At 41.5% G+C, this 18,996-nt stretch overlaps 2 protein-coding genes and 1 long non-coding RNA gene across 6 annotated transcripts; 2 read left to right on the top strand and 1 right to left on the bottom strand.

Moving 5' to 3' along the window:
* Positions 1-257: 257 nt before the first annotated feature.
* LOC114869792 (alpha-crystallin A chain-like) lies at positions 258-1,878 on the top strand. Its single transcript, XM_029174281.3, has 3 exons — positions 258-558; positions 672-794; positions 872-1,878. The coding sequence occupies exons 1-3, from the start codon at positions 379-381 to the stop codon at positions 1,061-1,063; spliced, it is 495 nt and encodes a 164-aa protein (XP_029030114.1). The 5' UTR covers positions 258-378; the 3' UTR covers positions 1,064-1,878.
* Positions 1,879-2,066: 188 nt separating this feature from the next.
* On the bottom strand, positions 2,067-18,791 carry mia (MIA SH3 domain containing). Of its 2 annotated transcripts, none has more exons than XM_029174284.3 (5): positions 18,533-18,648; positions 2,984-3,133; positions 2,775-2,893; positions 2,545-2,655; positions 2,067-2,468 (listed from the first exon to the last, which is right to left on the bottom strand). In XM_029174284.3, the coding sequence occupies exons 2-5, from the start codon at positions 3,099-3,101 to the stop codon at positions 2,445-2,447; spliced, it is 372 nt and encodes a 123-aa protein (XP_029030117.1). In that variant the 5' UTR covers positions 3,102-3,133; positions 18,533-18,648; the 3' UTR covers positions 2,067-2,444. The 2 variants fall into 2 exon arrangements, with proteins under 2 accessions (XP_029030117.1, XP_029030115.1); XM_029174282.3 differs by having other exon boundaries at positions 2,076-2,468; positions 2,775-2,908; positions 18,533-18,791.
* LOC114869795 (uncharacterized) lies at positions 8,495-11,020 on the top strand. Of its 3 annotated transcripts, XR_003788217.3 has the most exons (5): positions 8,495-8,740; positions 9,152-9,213; positions 9,453-9,571; positions 10,074-10,265; positions 10,369-11,020. It is a non-coding gene; the product is annotated as an uncharacterized LOC114869795 (long non-coding RNA). The 3 variants fall into 3 exon arrangements; XR_003788216.3 differs by lacking the exon at positions 9,152-9,213; XR_008696607.1 differs by lacking the exon at positions 8,495-8,740 and having other exon boundaries at positions 8,759-9,571.
* Positions 18,792-18,996: the final 205 nt, after the last annotated feature.

The following is an 18,996-nucleotide window of genomic DNA, read 5'->3' as shown; positions in this document are numbered from 1 at the left end:
GGGCATCAGCAGTACTCTGAGCCAATGTCACCTCATGACCGAGAGTAGGGAGGGACCCAGACGGAGTTAGAGAGAGATGGGATAGAGAGACAACCAGTCACAGTCAGACGGATGAAACAATGAGGGCGATGGAGGGATAAACAGTTGACATCATTCTTCCAGAAAGATCAGCCTTTTGGCAGAGTCACTATGCAAGTGTGCATGGGGGGGTGGTGGGGGGGGGGGGGGGGGTGAAGGGGAGGGAGCAGCAAAGGATGTGACCAGAGGCAGAACCTAAAAGCGATGGGAGGGAAAGGCCTATAAATGTAGAGTAGAAGAGCACAGCAGCACCCAAGTGAAACCGAGAACCTCATTTTTCATTACTTCTGACAGCTCATCATGGATATCCCCATCCAGTACCCCTGGTATCGGAGGGCCTTTCCGCATCGGCTGCCCGACCTCTCCTTGACTGAGCCTCTCACGGACTGGCCCCTGATGTGGCCCTTCTCCTGGTCCTTTCCCTGGATGCGTCCTTTGTTCACGCGCTGGTTCAACTGGCCTGAAAATGGTCTCAGTGAGGTACAGTGCACCTTCTATTTCTTGACTATTCTGTTGTCAATCTCTGTATAGTTTAGATCTACAGCGTATGACCTTTGACCTATTTCTCATTAACACGTGCACCGTCTGTGTAGATGCACATGGAAAAGGACTGCTTTGTCATTTACCTGGATGTAAAGCATTTCTCCCCTGAGGAGCTGTCTGTTCACGTCAGCGACAAATTCATCACGGTGCACGCCAGACATGAGGACAGGCAGGTCAGGCAGACCACACTACGTGAATCGGCGGCGATGCACATGGCCACGCTTTGCTGACGCACCCGATTCTGTTTCAGGACGACCACGGTTTCGTGGCAAGGGAGTTCGTGAGGAAGTACAGGCTTCCTTCCGGCGTCTCGGCCGCCGACGTCACCTCCAGTCTGTCACACGACGGCGTGCTGACGATCACCGCACCTCGAGCATCCGCCGGCCAGGAGCGCAGCATCCCTATTACCTGTGAAGACGGAGCACAGAAACGGAAAATGTAGAGCAGAGGCAAGACTAACACCACTGACCCGGTTAAACTAACCTGCTAGTTAGTTTGGCAGCCCCGCACACGTATAGGCTAATCATAAACGTCTAACGTCTAACCCTCATGTCTCACCAACACTAATATGGTAGCTCTGTCTCTCTGTGTGGCGGGTGCACTGGTGAGCTGCAGCCTAGTAAACCCGCTTTGCTATCATGACGGCCAAACGTAATAAAAAATACCTTGTATAGAAATGAGACGTTAAGGGCATGATGTGTTCACTGGCCCTGTAGTGACATAAGTGGAAGTTCTTGAGACAAATAAACTGAAACTAGCTTGCACCTGATCAATTTGAGGTAGCGGAAACGTGAAGATGTGTTCACATGGTGACAGGCTGACGTTGTTGTTAGTGTCAGGGTGGGTGTGAGGAAGGACGCCTGTAGTTTGTTTAGATTATATGAGAAAAAGCATCGATTGCTGTATGTTTAATAGAAAGGACTCTGGAGGCGTTTTAAATGTTATCAAAGGACTCGGGACCAGGTCTGTATTGCGTTGACAGGAAAAAAAGAGTGAATGAGCAGGAGGGACAGCGGTGGACAGGGAGGTGCTGATACATGTTCTGGGAGAAGGACTGCTTTTATCACTGGGCTCCTTTAACACTGGGGAGCATCGACTCTGAGCTGCTAAGGATAATGTGTTTGTATGTGTGTGAGGGTAAGTGCATTAGTGCTTGTAGATGCAAGAGCTGCCTCTCGACATTATCCTCTTCTATTGGCAACAACTCTCCAGCATATTAACACAAAAACACAAGATAGAATAAACCCTGAAACTCTGGTCCCGTTGTCTTTGTGTGTCTTCTGTTTAAAGAACTGCAGTAACACTTTGCAGTCCCTTGAAATATTTGGATAATAATTTATGTTTCTTGCCGAATAATTATGATAATCACAAAAGGATGGTATGCTACAGAAAGTAAGCATTAACATAAAAGCAGGTTTAATTTTTCCATTAAGTCCATTTAGAGACTTTTAAAAGATATTCATAAAGAGAATTCAAGCTAAAAAAGAAAAAAATCTTTTTATTTTATTCAATCAATTATTAATTTCCTTGTATGATTTGTTTAAACACATACTGTATGTCTGCAGGAATACATTCAGTGTGGTGTGGAAGAAATATTGAAGCGTACATTTCTTTATTAGCATATTATTTAATAAACATTAATATCTACAAACAGATTTAACAAGGTATTACAGCTATTATAGGTCAGTAAAATATGAGTCTAACATAATGTGATATATTCCTAATAGTGCACACACACAGAGACCTGTAGATCTTTTGTCAACAGTCTTATAATAAGTCATAATGTAGCGTGAAGGTTGCTCTCTTAGTTGACTGTAGCAACATCAGAAACAGTAGAAGTCCCATTCCTGGAAATAGGAGCAGAAAAAGACTCAGGAGAAGGCAGTGATTATTTTATGCTAATAGATGTGGGTGTTCACCTACAGTAGTGTGGACCTCAGTAGAGGCTGGCATGAGAGGATGTGTCTCCTCCACGACGCTGCTGGGAAAGTGGCCAATGCGAGCCTCTTGCTGCCCATAATAGGAGTCTTGTACCTGCACACAGGCAGAACATAACCTGCTCATACAGATGTGAATATGAGCGTCTGCCTTTAGGGGCTTTTGAAAAGCATTTAAAAACAATAGGTAATACTCCATAAACATATGTTACTCACACTGCCCGCCCAGAAGAGATTCCCTCTGTCTTTCAGCATTGCATAAACATAGACAAGCTGCCCCTGTCTGATGGGGATGAATCTGCAGTCTCCAGGGTAGTAGTCCTGCAGCGCACGCGCTATGAGGATGGGATCTGTCAACAGGGACCGGTGGCAGGACTTCATTACGGCCTGAAGTGAACCTTCAAGTTGGCGAGCGCGGTACTTACGGCTGCATTCGGCATCGGCGCAGAGCTTCTTGTCGGACAGTTTAGGCATGTGCCTTCCAGCGTCGGAGGCCGGCAGCAGGAGCCACGCCGACAGGGCAAGCCACAGTCTGCAGCGCATGTCTGCGTGTGAGTGACGCTCTCACTTTATGGCTGAGGAGAGTCCACACGGCTCTTTGTAGAAGGCAGTCTGACTTTGTGCCCCCCCACTCCCACACAAGCACACAGAGCTTCTTTCAAACCTATGGAGCAGGTAAACAGGATGGAGGGGGTGGAGAGTGGGCCCCGGGTGGACAGACCCCTGTTTATGACTGGACCTTTGCCTTTCTCCAGGACTCACCCCGGCTCAAACAAGACGGCGCTCGGCTCTCTTAGCAGCACATTCCTTAGGCTGCGTTAACCTGCGTCCTGCCACATGCATTCAGCCTCTAGGTGTCATGGTATGGCAAGCCAAGAGGGTCAAAAGAACGGCGTTTTTAAAACGCGTTTTGTCAGATTGTGACGCGTCTCGTAACGCGTTTTGTCATGTTGTGACGCGTCATGTCAGGTTGTGACGCGTCACGAGACGCGTCTTGGTTGTTTACGAGACGCGTCACGAGACGCGTCTTGTTGGGTCAATACGCGTCACGAGACGCGTCTCGTTTGGTCTATGCAAATTTTTCCCCGCCCATGTTTTCCCACCACCAATACATTCAAAGTGACTTGAGCCAATCACTGATGACTTGGAACAGTCAAAAGTAGTAGATGACTGATACTCACTGACAATGTGTAAACAGTAAAATAGAACTGAAAATAGCCCCTTCCTTGGCTATGTAAGAACATATTCACCAAGTGCTGTAGATAATAAAACAAGATAATAAAATAAAGCTAAAAGTTTTAAGCACATGCTTACAATATGAATTTATAATTTTTATTTTAGAGCATTCTGTGATTAAAAATAACATTAAAATATAAAAATTTTGAAATTAAACGCAAAGATTAGTCTCTAATGTCAACAAAAAGAGCCTCATCAAAAAATTGTTCATCATTAGGGAAGAAGGAGTGACCATTAGGGAGTGACTCCTATTCTTCTGTTTTGTGTGGTACACCGCGAGTTAGGGGATTGTGTGTGGGAATGACCATCAATGAGCAGTGCTTTGTGGGGTGTGTGAAGAGTAAGTTGTGGTTGGTTTCTACAAAAGAAGTGCACCAAGAGGTGCTGTTATTTTGTGTGTCTTTACCTGCACAGTGTAATCTGAGCAGCAGACACATGAATGATATTGCCTGGATTTAATTGGGCATTCAGTTAATTGGACTTGCTTGCAAAAAGGACTCCTAAAATAATTTAATGTATGTTGTTATAAACTATAAAGTCTTCACCTTAGCCAAATGTGCATAGTTCATTAAAGAATGAAAATGCATTGGCCATCCTGTACGGTGTGGTCTGCTGGAGCAGCAGCATCACAGTGAGGGACAGGAAGAGACTGGAAAGGATCATCAACAAGTCCAGCTCTGTCCTGGGCTGCAGTCTGGACACGGTGCAGGAGGTGGGTGAGAGAAGGGTCCTGGCTAAACTGACATCCATCATGGACCAGGACTCTGACCCACTGGAAGACTCACTGTCTGCTCTGGAGAGCAGCTTCAGTAGCAGACTGATCCACCCTCGCTGTGTGAAGGAGAGATATCGTAGATCCTTCCTACCTGCTGCTGTCAGACTGTACAATTAGTACTGTATCAGTGGTTTATGTAGCAACCTGCTCTGCACAACATTTGTGTAAATCTGTAAACGATCATGTATATTGTTACCGGTACAAATCTTATACCCATTACTGTGCAATAACCCTGCAATGACCTCATTCTCACTCCAACTGTACTGCTTTGTACTGTGCCAACACAAACTGTTCTGTAGCTGTACTCTCGCTTATCTGTACTGCTGTTATGAGAAGTAATTTCCCAACTGCAGGACTATTAAAGGTTTTCTTATTCTTATTAAACTTTCGCCCCGGTGAAGTTACCTGCAAGTTCCCTCGTGGTAACTGGGCCAGATGTCAACCGTTCTGGACAGCAGCAGGTGACAGCAAAGGGCACAGGGACTTGAGTGGACCTACCTGAATCCATGGCTTGAACTTTCTTCACCGTTTTCATAAGTATCACTATGAATCTCTTAGTTTGTATCACATGCATGTCATAGCGCGCAAATAAAGTGACAATGACAGTATCATAAATTAGCTGTATGCTTTGATAATATAGAAAATGACAAGCGATTGCTTCGGAGCAGTAGATTGTGTCTTTTTTGCAACCATCAACCTCTCCTGAATTTTCAGACATGTAGCTTTTAACATAATAAATACACTGCACTAGAACAGTTGTGTGGCTTTACTAACAGGACCAAAATATTTCCTGGTGAACCATGTGTAATTCAAACCCACCAGATGTGCAAACCATCAAGAAGAAAAGCTTTAAAGTGAACTAAACTCTCTCATTAGTATTGACCTTAATGTCTGACCAAAAGTTGAATGATTTATCCACACACTCTTTGGTCCCTTACAGTAATAGGTCAACAAAATTACGACAAATGTTCTCAAAAGCAAATCTACAGGAAGGATCACAGTAGGAGCACAAAGCTGCAGTTGTAGCTGTTTAATGGAAGGGGCCGCAATCAGAACAAGACTCCTGTTGAATAGTCATCTGCCATGGCCAGTTGTGGTGAGTGGAGAGGTGGGGGGTTGGAAGAGGAGAACAGGTTGGAAACGTCCCGGTCCAGGAATGGAGTCATCTGCAGACAGGCAGAATTTAGGAAAAAAAAATGCACAAGAGAAATCACAAAGTCATGACCCGAACAGCATCTATGTAATTGTGGTGGAAATTTCCCATAAAGAAGCAGATGAGAGAGTTGTCCTTTTGTGCGATTTATGGAAATAATAAAGAAAATAAAAATAATAGGGAAAGCAAACAAAAAGCATGGATGTTGATCGTGCACATCAACAAACCAAAAACCAGCTGGGGAGATCAGTGCACACACCACGAAGGTGTGATGCAAAGAGCCCACGATCCGCAAGTTGCTTCTGCCTTTTAACCCCTTTCTCTGGCTCTGGTGGAATGTCTCTCTGCAGCAATGGAATTGTTCGTGCCACTTTATCTCGCTGTGAGTGAGAATATTTGCTTTCTCACTTCTGCACCATCATGTCTTGTTATCCAAATGAAGGAACACCGAGCTTCCAAGACAAGATGCATTCGTTTTAACAGCCTTGGGTCTGGTGGGGAGTCAGATAGGATGGAGCCAGAGTCCGGGTGTAAAAGACAAACATATATCATTAATTATTAGTCAGTCAAATGGAACATCAGATGTTTAGACTTGATGTACGACAGGGCGCAAGAGATTAGTTGTTTGTTGTGTTTCAGTTCAGTATTGCACCTTACCAGCACAGGACGACTGTGTTGGATAAGAAATAGCACAAAGGCCAAAATTTTCCAGTACAGTAATATAAACATGTAGGGGAAGGTTTCACATGTGTGACATAAATCTGTTTTATTTCATTGCCCTTAATAAACAAACAAAAGAAGTTTATATACCAAAAACATACGATTTTCAAAAGGTTTTAAATTTTTAAACGGGTCAATTTGAGTGGTAACATAACAGTATGGTTAAGCAAAGCTCTGTGTATCAAGGTGTCCATTAAACCTATAGCAGCATACATAAGACAATGTTCAAAGCGATCTGTATTGCAGGAGATCTCACTATCCTTGCCACAGCTTGTTTAGTCTGCTACCATCAGGAAGGAGAATTAGGAATCCACTACAGACTATAACCGGCAGTCCAGCATCACATACATGCATACTTACCTATTCTTTGACGTTTTGACAATGCAGCAGCATCACTGAGAGGCTGGACAGGCTCATCATGAAGTCCAGCAGGGTCCTGGTTTATGCTCCGGATACTATGCATGCGGTGGGAGAGAGAAGGGTCCTCTTGCTGAAACAGACAACAAATGACAGTCACACGGTTAGAAAACAGGTTATGGGAGAAGATGAGCCATGAAAGAACAAGCAAATCCCTGTCATGAAATGTGCTGGACTTATTATATATTATATATATATATATATATATATATATATATATATAAAATTGACTAAAGTGCTTTATATATGAGTAGTTAACAGTGCAGTGAGAACCATATCTGCAACCATGTACTAATTAAAATATAGAGAGTAAACACAAAGAGTAAACACATTGTAAAATACAGAGTAATAGTGCAAAAGCAAATAAATCTTTGTCTGCTTAAAAGCCAGTGAAATAAAAATATCAACTGGTATGAGTGTAAAACCTCTAAAGACAAAACATACAGAAGATAAGCGCATAATTCATAATGCTATGGTTTATATAGGAGCATGGTTTACATGTTGCAAGTTAGCAATTACAATAATACAGCAGTAAATAGGAACCTCCTGCATGCGTCATGTATCCCTACCATTCACTATTATTTATTGCTGTTACGATCAACAGTATCAACATCCTTGTCACCGTTTTCCCTGTTATAGTGGCATTGTTTGGTGCATAATAATCATTACTACTATGACCGTCTAAAGTTTTGGATACTTTGCTGATATTGTGTTTCTAGGCTAAGAATTAACATCTCTACGTGTGTCAACCTAATGCATTTCGAAAAGGGCTGTTTTTAAAAAAAGCAACGCTGACGTGTTTGTTCTGGACCACACTGTTAATTAGCACAGGTGTGCTCACAGCAAGAGCCTGTGCAGCTAGACAGAAAGCAAACTAATAACACGAGGCTCCACGCAAGAGCCGCTTTTCGTACATTTATGTTGCATTCTCGTGTTTGTGTTCTGTGACTGAAACAAGCGCAACCACGAATAAATTAGCAAACAACACCGAACCAAGCTAAGCCCAACGAGTTAGCATAAACGCAGCTAACAGCATACACATACATGTCACACACAGGTAACAGTTCTGATATTGTTCCTGTTCGTAAACGTGTTCCTACCTACAAAGTCGAAAATTATCCAAAGCACAAACGTTCAGCGCACTTCCAGCACACACACGGAGCTTCTCCGAACTAATGTCGCAGCGAAAAAAGCAAACTTTACCGGGCCAAACATGCGGCAAAGATCCCTTATTAGACAAAGATGAGAGCGAGCGCTCACACTGACACGCAATCGCGCTTACAGTACAGAAAGCCCACTCCGACAAACTTTTGGAGCTTTAATTTAATTTTTACTATTATTACTTACCTCCATCGCATCATGTTAATATCCAGTGCGCATGTGTCGTTGTTTGAACTTTTATTGGTCCTCCTAAAGACTGTGGAGGACATTCGTCTTCTTTTTCTTCTTCTTTAACTCTGGTGTTTCTTCTTCTTCTTATCCTTGGAGCGTCGAGCACCCTTAAACTTCATTTACCGCCCTCTACCTTCTTCTACTCTCCTTCGATCCACTTAATATACTCAAATTCACGGAAGTGCTGTTAGTTTAGGATTTAGATTTTCGCTTTGTATTTTCTCTGATTAACACAAATAGTTAAATTATGAAGGTGTTTATCAACAGTCAATTGGATTTAATAATAGGAAAAAAAAAAGAATTAGTACAAGCAGAAGCAGCGAAGATTTGCATACATCAACAAGTAAATTTACCACATTTTGGTACGGGACAGAAGGTGGCGATGGTGCGCAATTTGTCTAACGCAAACTGCCCATAAAGAAAAGCAAAAAAGAAGAAGAAAGTTTTCGACAACGCTTCCAGGACAACAAAGGGCAAGTTCGTCTCAAGGTCTGTTGCGTTTTCCTTCTTAAAACACTGAATTAGGGCGTCATAGTCTGCACTTTACCCTGTGTATTACTCGCCATTGATGTGAGTCCCCTGTGTAACTTTGCTGCATTGTAAATAGTTTAATATCTAAAACTGAACTCGATACGAAGACTGCAATGCGGTGGCATTAAATAAATGCGTGCTTTATAGTTATTCCATAGTGCCGGTTAAAATGAAAGTCAGAACAGTAGTCAACAGTCTACAGCCGCAACAATCACTTGCCAGTTGGAATGTTTCAATGAAACTTAAGGTCCAGCCTGGTAACAAATGTAGTGTCTAAACATTGTCGGTTTCAACGAAAAGATGCGCAGTTAGAAAGAATTAAGTTGAGTTAGCTTGAATTTAACCAAGTACCATAATATGTCTTTACAGATTTCTTACACTGTGTTTAGACTGAAATGGGACCATGTCAGATTCTGAACACTGGGCACACAGTGAGCGCTTTTGTTCTTAAATTACATATGTGAAGTGATTCGAATACCTCCATTAATTTGTAATGAAATAAGTAGTAGTAGTAGTCAGTTACTGAGATTTTGTTTCTCCTCCTAAATAGAATTCTTTGTTTTTACAAAGATAAAGAGCGGGCAGTACTATTTATAGCTGACTAAATGTCTGGATTATTATATTTACTTGATATATATGTATGTGCTTCACTGTTTCTTAAATTATTAAGGTGGAACCCACAGATGAGGGAGGGTGAGAGAAATTGTGTGCCACAGATGTCTATTCAACCTGTTGATGGTGCTGAGGCTGTGTACCATGCATAACCCAACTGATGCTCCCACACACAAAGTACGTATTAGTAATTGTGTTGTCTTTTTTTGCTGTTTTTTTCATATTTTCTAGCTGTGTCCTTATAGGCAGCCCTCACTAGGAAGCAGAAGAAGTGGAGCGGTCAGGTAATTGTTATATAGACATATGTAGTGCTTACAAGCGCTCCAGGTTGGTAGACTGAGCATCTGAAACTTGTCCTTTCAACTGATCAAGGATTTCACCAAGCCTGTATACAGGTCTGTACACAGGTGTGTGACTGCTTTTCAGAAAAAAAATCTATGACAGAAATGTCAGGTTAGGTTGTAGTTGAGGTTAGTGGAGATTACAAATATTCTGTAGGTGCGGTAGTGAGTGGTTCTCTGTCTGGTCTAGGGTAAACCACTCTTTTTGCCACCTCCAGCATATCTGTGACTGGAATGTGAAGAAGTATTGGTAGATGAGTGAGTGAAGTTTTCAGTGATAAGTCTAACAACTCAACTTTTAACCTCCTCCCTTGTGTCACTCTTGTTTGTCGTTTTAGGAATAGGAGCAGTTAAGGATACCAAAATGTCCTGAAGCTGGCCTAGTCCCTCTTTAGAAATTACAAACCTGCAGAGGCTTCAGTACAAGAGTGTACACAAGCAGTTGCACTGTGTTCAGTCATCCCTCAGATTGCATTGCTATTAGAAAGGCAATGCTGAGCAGCCTTGAGACAGAGACCTGTGTCCCATTGGTGAGTACTGAAAAAAATAACACGTTTTGTTTACTGCACTGCAAGTCTTGTTTTAATGTAAGCTGAAGCGCCCAATAACAGTCTGTGTTTCTGTGTCTTGCAGTTTTCTCTCACAGGCAAGTGAAGAGTGCTCGAGTAGGGAAGTGGGCTGATATAATTTTTGGCTTTGAGGATCTGCTAACAGGGTCTGCCCCCTTTGCCACGTTTCCAGTGTCATCAACCAACTGTTTTCTTCCTTGACCAGCTACACCACTGGGTATTACAGTCCACCACTCCACTGCCGCACACCCATCTCCTCTTCCAGGACTGTGTGTATGCTCAGCACCACAACTTGTAGCAACATGAAGACAACTGTAGCTGCTGCTGCTGCGGGGGCTTTCCAGGAACAAACTTGGTCAGCAGCCGACACTATACAGCTGGATTAAGCATGGCCAGCCAAACACAATCGAGAATGGCTATACATGCATAGCCAGTATGCCATCCTGTGATGATGTTAGTTAAACAAAGCCAAGGCAACCACAAGCAAATTAATGGACTGTATTATATTAAGTGGTATTTAATTACATTATAGTGTATGTCGTTTAATTTTTTGTATTGTGTTTTACTAGTCCTATGTCTAAAGCATTATACACATATGTGCCTTTGCTACTCAATATTTAGGCAATTAATGAAGTCTACTTTGTGATTTATTAACTGGTTTTATTAATCCTGTGAACTGTTTTTAAATAAATCATTTTTTTGGGCAATGAAAAAAATCTTAAGCAAAGTGTTTGTGTTTTAGAACATACAAGGGACTATCAATGGCACAACAAAAGTTTCTAAAACACATTTTTGTATGAGTATTAATGATTTAAAGATATGAGGAGAATTATATGAAGAGATCTACTATAAAACTGAAAGTATGCAAAAGAAAATAATTTATCATTCTAGTTGTTATAACAGCTAAAATAAAAAATAAATAATAGCAAATATCAGTTGTTCTCTCTCACTAATTCACAGGGGTTGGGAGCATGCATGATCTTATATACGCTGACAATTAGATTAAAGGTTGGGAACACCCAGATTGCCAGTTTATCATAGTGTTACATATAGACAACAACTCACACCTATAGACAATTTTTACTCCCCAAGGGTAGTGTCTGGAAACACAGGAAGTATTTACAAACTCCACGGAGCAACTGTGAAACCCAAGACCTTCTCACTGTGGGGTAGCAGTAATAAACACCAACACAAATGTTAGGATTGCATCCCTGTGATGAGCAGATGTCCATAAATTTGCCACTAAAACGGATTTCAAAAGCAGATGGAGCTCAACACGCTCAAGACTGTGGAGATGACAGTGGACTTCAGGAAGAACCGCCTGCCCCCCTCCCCATCACAAATCCACAAAAACACACTGCCTACCGTGGACTCATTCAGGTTCCTAGGGTCCACATTCTCACAGGACCTGAATTGGGCCCCCTTACACTGTCCACAAAAAGGCCCAGCAGAGGTTGTACTTCTTGAGACAGCTCAGGAAGTTCAAACTGCCCCAGGAGCTGTTCTATACTTCTATACTGCCATCATCCAGCCTGTCCTCTGCTTTTCCATCACTGTGTGGTTTTGGTTCAGCCACCAAACAGGAAAGACACAGACTGCAGCGGGTGGTCTGGTCAGACTGAACTCCCTTCCATTGAGCATCTGTACCAGGCCAGAGTCAGAAAACGGGCAGCAAGCATCACTGCTGACCCCACACACCCCACACACAAACTGTTCAACTGTTCAACACACAAACTCCCTTCCTCTGGCAGGATTCACAGAGCTATACTCACCAGAACCACCAGACACAGAGTCAGTAATTTTTTATCTATCCTATTTTATTTTACTATTTCTATGCTAATAACTTATGTAAATAGGTGTTAACAATTAATGTTCGGTTTAAAAAGATGGAGTCAGACCGGAGGCATTTCCATGTTTTTCTTGTGCAGACCTGGAGAATAAAACCGATTCAGATTCTGATTCTAAAAGTCCAAACTGGGGATATTTTGTGTGTTAACATTTTTAGTGACGGTGCAGCTCAGTGTGTGCTAGGATGGAAGACCACCAGCTGAGTGGTTATTGTTTGCCTATCTAATGTACTCTGTTAAAGCAGGTGCCATGTCAGTGCCTTCTTTATGTGGTCGGCAAGTGACTTAGCAGAGCCTTTCATGTGGTACATATCTCCTTACACGGAGGTCTGGAGCTCCTGAGCTGATGCCATTCAGAGCCTTACCTAACCCCCTGAATTTTGTGAGCCTTTTCCATAATGAAGAATAGGCCGGTCAGCTGCTGTCCTCTCAGCACACAGAGAGGCAAAGTGTCATACTCCTCCAAAGGCACGTGGCTGTGGTTCTTTGTGGGTGCAATGTGATGCACTTCCAAACTCAAAGGAAGTGCTAACATGGCATAATAATAATAATAATAATAATAATAATAATAATAATAATAATAATAATAATAATAATAATAATAATAATAATTTTTACAGTAAATCAAAAGCACCTTATGACTTCTCAGGTCACAGGTAACATATATGACATATCAAATTAGTTATAAAAGCAAGGAGGTGAGCTATTAGGAACAGCCTTGCTAAAAAGAACTCCACTAAATGGCAATGCACAATATAACACAGCTTGTTGATTTATGTTAAACTGTATGGTTCACTATTCTTATACATGGGTGAATATTGCAAATATCACATGATAATCTACAGTGAAAGCCTATTTAGATTTAAGACTGAAAAAAATTAGTTATTTTGTTTAGGGAATTATGAAGTTACTGCCACAAGAGTGCAAAAACAAAGCAAACAACATCTGTATTATTGTATACAATAACAAAGGCTAATGTAAACTGGTTATCATACAGACCAAACACCAAAGCCTTCTATTGAATAAAGAAGAGATTTAAGTAAGTTTTAACAAACATGTATGCAGGCATTTATAGTAAATTTCATATTTAATTTGTGCAGCCAGAACGCCAGTGGCTGCACAAATTAAATATGAATCGAAAAAGAAGAATATTAAAAATAATACATGACTTTATCGTTATGTTTGTGTACTTCACAATCCATTGAACGTTGAAGTTGTTTACATGTTTTGGTGGATCGGGAAGTTAAAAAAGAAGAAGACGAATGTCCTCCGCAGCCCGTAGGAGGACCAATAAAAGTTCAAATAACGACACATGCGCACTGGATATAAACATGATGCGATGGAGGTAAGTAATAATAGTAAAAATTAAATTAAAGCTCCAAAGGTTTGTCGGAGTGGGCTTTCTGTACTGTAAGCGCGATTGCGTGTCAGTGTGAGCGCTCGCTCTCATCTTTGTCTAATAAGGGATCTTTGCCGCATGTTTGGCCCGGTAAAGTTTGCTTTTTTCGCTGCGACATTAGTTCGGAGAAGCTCCGTGTGTGTGCTGGAAGTGCGCTGAACGTTTGTGCTTTGGATAATTTTCGACTTTGTAGGTAGGAACACGTTTACGAACAGGAACGATATCAGAACTGTTACCTGTGTGTGACATGTATGTGTATGCTGTTAGCTGCGTTTATGCTAACTCGTTGGGCTTAGCTTGGTTCGGTGTTGTTTGCTAATTTATTCGTGGTTGCGCTTGTTTCAGTCACAGAACACAAACACGAGAATGCAACATAAATGTACGAAAAGCGGCTCTTGCGTGGAGCCTCGTGTTATTAGTTTGCTTTCTGTCTAGCTGCACAGGCTCTTGCTGTGAGCACACCTGTGCTAATTAACAGTGTGGTCCAGAACAAACACGTCAGCGTTGCTTTTTTTAAAAACAGCCCTTTTCGAAATGCATTAGGTTGACACACGTAGAGATGTTAATTCTTAGCCTAGAAACACAATATCAGCAAAGTATCCAAAACTTTAGACGGTCATAGTAGTAATGATTATTATGCACCAAACAATGCCACTATAACAGGGAAAACGGTGACAAGGATGTTGATACTGTTGATCGTAACAGCAATAAATAATAGTGAATGGTAGGGATACATGACGCATGCAGGAGGTTCCTATTTACTGCTGTATTATTGTAATTGCTAACTTGCAACATGTAAACCATGCTCCTATATAAACCATAGCATTATGAATTATGCGCTTATCTTCTGTATGTTTTGTCTTTAGAGGTTTTACACTCATACCAGTTGATATTTTTATTTCACTGGCTTTTAAGCAGACAAAGATTTATTTGCTTTTGCACTATTACTCTGTATTTTACAATGTGTTTACTCTTTGTGTTTACTCTCTATATTTTAATTAGTACATGGTTGCAGATATGGTTCTCACTGCACTGTTAACTACTCATATATAAAGCACTTTAGTCAATTTTATATATATATATATATATATATATATATATATATATATATATATATAATATATAATAAGTCCAGCACATTTCATGACAGGGATTTGCTTGTTCTTTCATGGCTCATCTTCTCCCATAACCTGTTTTCTAACCGTGTGACTGTCATTTGTTGTCTGTTTCAGCAAGAGGACCCTTCTCTCTCCCACCGCATGCATAGTATCCGGAGCATAAACCAGGACCCTGCTGGACTTCATGATGAGCCTGTCCAGCCTCTCAGTGATGCTGCTGCATTGTCAAAACGTCAAAGAATAGGTAAGTATGCATGTATGTGATGCTGGACTGCCGGTTATAGTCTGTAGTGGATTCCTAATTCTCCTTCCTGATGCTAGCAGACTAAACAAGCTGTGGCAAGGGTAGTGAGATCTCCTGCAATACAGATCACTTTGAACATTGTCTTATGTATGCTGCTATTTATGCTGGTTTAATGGACACCTTGATACACAGAGCTTTGCTTAACCATACTGTTATGTTACCACTCAAATTGACCCGTTTGAAAATTTAAAACCTTTTGAAAATCGTATGTTTTTGATATATAAACTTCTTTTGTTTGGTTATTAAGGGCAATGAAATAAAACAGATTTATGTCACACATGTGAAACCTTCCCCTACATGTTTATATTACTGTACTGGAAAATTTTGGCCTTTGTGCTATTTCTTATCCAACACAGTCGTCATGTGCTGGTTAGGTGCAATACTGAACTGAAACACAACAAACAACTAATCTCTTGCGCCCTGTCGTACATCAAGTCTAAACATCTGATGTTCCATTTGACTGACTAATAATTTACGATATATGTTTGTCTTTTACACCCGGACTCTGGCTCCATCCTATCTGACTCCCCAACAGACCCAAGGCTGTTAAAGCGAATGCATCTTGTCTTAGAAGCTCGGTGTTCCTTCATTTGGATAACAAGACATGATGATGCAGAAGTGAGAAAGCAAATATTCTCACTCACAGCGAGATAAAGTGGCACGAACAATTCCATTGCTGCAGAGAGACATTCCACCAGAGCCAGAGAAAGGGGTTAAAAGGCAGAAGCAACTTGCGGATCGTGGGCTCTTTGCATCACACCTTCGTGGTGTGTGCACTGATCTCCCCAGCTGGTTTTTGGTTTGTTGATGTGCACGATCAACATCCATGCTTTTTGTTTGCTTTCCCCATTATTTTTATTTTCTTTATTATTTCAATATATCGCACAAAAGGACAACTCTCTCATCTGCTTCTTTATGGGAAATTTCCACCACAATTACATAGATGCTGTTCGGGTCATGACTTTGTGATTTCTCTTGTGCATTTTTTTTTTCCTAAATTCTGCCTGTCTGCAGATGACTCAATTCCTGGACCGGGACGTTTCCAACCTGTTCTCCTCTTCCAACCCCCCACCTCTCCACTCACCACAACTGGCCATGGCAGATGACTATTCAACAGGAGTCTTGTTCTGATTGCGGCCCCTTCCATTAAACAGCTACAACTGCAGCTTTGTGCTCCTACTGTGATCCTTCCTGTAGATTTGCTTTTGAGAACATTTGTCGTAATTTTGTTAACCTATTACTGTAAGGGACCAAAGAGTGTGTGGATAAATCATTCAACTTTTGGTCAGACATTAAGGTCAATACTAATGAGAGAGTTCAGTTCACTTTAAAGCTTTTCTTCTTGATGGTTTGCACATCTGGTGGGTTTGAATTACACATGGTTCATCAGGAAATATTTTGGTCCTGTTAGTAAAGCCACACAACTGTTCTAGTGCAGTGCATTTATTATGTTAAAAGCTACGTCTGAAAATTCAGGAGAGGTTGATGGTTGCAAAAAACACACAATCTACTGCTCCGAAGCAATCGCTTGTCATTTTCTATATTATCAAAGCATACAGCTAATTTATGATACTGTCATTGTCACTTTATTTGCGCGCTATGACATGCATGTGATACATACTAAGAGATTCATAGTGATACTTATGAAAACGGTGAAGAAAGTTCAAGCCATGGATTCAGGTAGGTCCACTCAAGTCCCTGTGCCCTTTGCTGTCACCTGCTGCTGTCCAGAACGGTTGACATCTGGCCCAGTTACCACGAGGGAACTTGCAGGTAACTTCACCGGGGCGAAAGTTTAATAAGAATAAGAAAACCTTTTAATAGTCCTGCAGTTGGGAAATTACTTCTCACAACAGCAGTACAGATAAGCGAGAGTACAGCTACAGAACAGTTTGTGTTGGCACAGTACAAAGCAGTACAGTTGGAGTGAGTATGAGGTCATTGCAGGGTTATTGCACAGTAATGGGTATAAGATTTGTACCGGAAACAATATACATGATCGTTCACAGATTTACACAAATATTGTGCAGAGCAGGTTGCTACATAAACCACTGATACAGTACTGATTGTACAGTCTGACAGCAGCAGGTAGGAAGGATCTACGATATCTCTCCTTCACACAGCGAGGGTGGATCAGTCTACTACTGAAGCTGCTCTCCAGGGCAGACAGTGACTCCTCCAGTGGGTGAGAGACCTGGTCCATGATGGATGTCAGTTTAGCCAGGACCCTTCTCTCACCCACCTCCTGCACCGTGTCCAGAGTGCAGCCCAGGACAGAGCTGGACTTGTTGATGATCCTGTCCAGTCTCTTCCTGTCCCTCACTGTGATGCTGCTGCTCCAGCAGACCACACCGTACAGGATGGCTGATGCATTTTCATTCTTTATTAAACTATGCACATTTGGCTAAGGTGAAGACTTTATAGGAACATACATTAAATTATTTTAAGAGTTCTTCTTGCAAGCAAGTCCAATTAACTGAATGCCCAATTAAATCCTGTACTTATTTACAGGCAATATCATTCATGTGTCTGCTGCTCAGGTTAGACTGTACAGGTAATGAGACACAAACTAACGGCACCTCTTGGTGCACTTCCTTTGTAGAAAGCAAGCACAATTCACTCTTCACACACCCCACAAAGCACTGCTCATTGATGGTCATTCCCACACACAATCCCCTAACTCGCGGTGTACCACACAAAACAGAAGAATAGGAGTGACCCCTAATGATGAACAATTTTTTGATGAGGCTCTTCTTGTTGACATTAGAGACTAATCTTTGCGTTTAATTACAAAATTTTTATATTTTAATGTTATTTTTAATCACCGAATGTTCTAAAATAAAAATAAAAATTATAAACTCATATTTTAAGCATGCATGTGCTTAATATAAGCATGTGCTTAAAACTTTTAGCTTTATTTTATTATCTTGTTTTATTATCTACAGCACTTGGTGAATATGTTCTTACATAGCCAAGGAAGGGGCTATTTTCAGTTCTATTTTACTGTTTACACATTGTCAGTGAGTATCAGTCATCTACTACTTTTGACTGTTCCAAGTCATCAGTGATTGGCTCAAGTCACTTTGAATGTATTGGTGGTGGGAAAACATGGGCGGGGAAAAATTTGCATAGACCAAACGAGACGCGTCTCGTGACGCGTCTCGACCCAACAAGACGCGTCTCGTGACGCGTCTCGAAAACAACCAAGACGCGTCTCGTGACGCGTCACAACCTGACATGACGCGTCACAACCTGACAAAACGCGTTTTAAAAACGCCGTTCTAGTGACCCTTGGGGCCCGCCATATTAATGGCAGTGAGTGCACTGCAAACACGTTACGGTTGTCTTCCTTCCTCTGTCCGTGCTCTTCCGCCGTTTACCTCTAGGGGCGGAGCCTCTGGCTGTATTTGCATAGTTTATGTTTCCACTGCCAAGGAAACCAGCTGAGTCTTTCCTACGCAAACACGGCCAAGCACACACATAGGCTCATACGCACAAACACACACCCCCCCCACACACACACACACACACACTCACCAAACAGGAAGACCATACTTTACCTGTTTGGCACGACTTGACTGGGAACCGTAAGGTAAGACTTGTTAGATTCTTGTTACTACATTTTTGAAAAAGTTAGTTGTCATAATAATAATAACATAAAGAATAAGCTGATAGGTTTACTTTCAAATGGTTTAAATGTGATGATAGTGCTGGTTACTGCTAGTGAGAGGTGTTAACAGATGACTTCAGCGTTGAAACCAGAAACAACAGGCGAGACAGACGTCACAGGGCAAATCTGATGGAACCAAATATAGATCAATAACTGGGACAGACGTGTTAGCAGCATTTTATAAAACCTTTATATTATTAAGGATTATTAAGGATGTGATGGACTAATGTATGAACTAGTTTAAGGCTTTTTGGGAGCGGAGCAGAAAAGTAGAGCTGGTATTCCGGTCAGTGCAACAAAAGCACCTGTCACACAAAAGACCTCCTTAAAGGCCAAGTGGGATTACATTACGAG

Source organism: Betta splendens, chromosome 14 (genome assembly GCF_900634795.4).
Source record: "Betta splendens chromosome 14, fBetSpl5.4, whole genome shotgun sequence".
In the NCBI taxonomy this organism is placed as follows: domain Eukaryota; kingdom Metazoa; phylum Chordata; class Actinopteri; order Anabantiformes; family Osphronemidae; genus Betta; species Betta splendens.
This window is presented reverse-complemented; position numbering and strand designations above follow the sequence as displayed.

Bases quoted from the DNA above. Each gene is read 5' to 3' on its own strand.
- LOC114869792 (XM_029174281.3), top strand. From the start codon at position 379: ATGGATATCCCCATCCAGTACCCCTGGTATCGGAGGGCCTTTCCGCAT. The intron at 559-671 runs GTACAGTGCACC...CCGTCTGTGTAG, and splicing joins CTGAAAATGGTCTCAGTGAG to ATGCACATGGAAAAGGACTG. The intron at 795-871 runs GTCAGGCAGACC...ATTCTGTTTCAG, and splicing joins CCAGACATGAGGACAGGCAG to GACGACCACGGTTTCGTGGC.
- mia (XM_029174282.3), bottom strand. From the start codon at position 3,101: ATGCGCTGCAGACTGTGGCTTGCCCTGTCGGCGTGGCTCCTGCTGCCG. The intron at 2,909-2,983 runs GTAAGTACCGCG...CCCTGTTGACAG, and splicing joins CGCCGATGCCGAATGCAGCC to ATCCCATCCTCATAGCGCGT. The intron at 2,469-2,544 runs GTAGGTGAACAC...TCCTATTTCCAG, and splicing joins CTACTGAGGTCCACACTACT to GAATGGGACTTCTACTGTTT.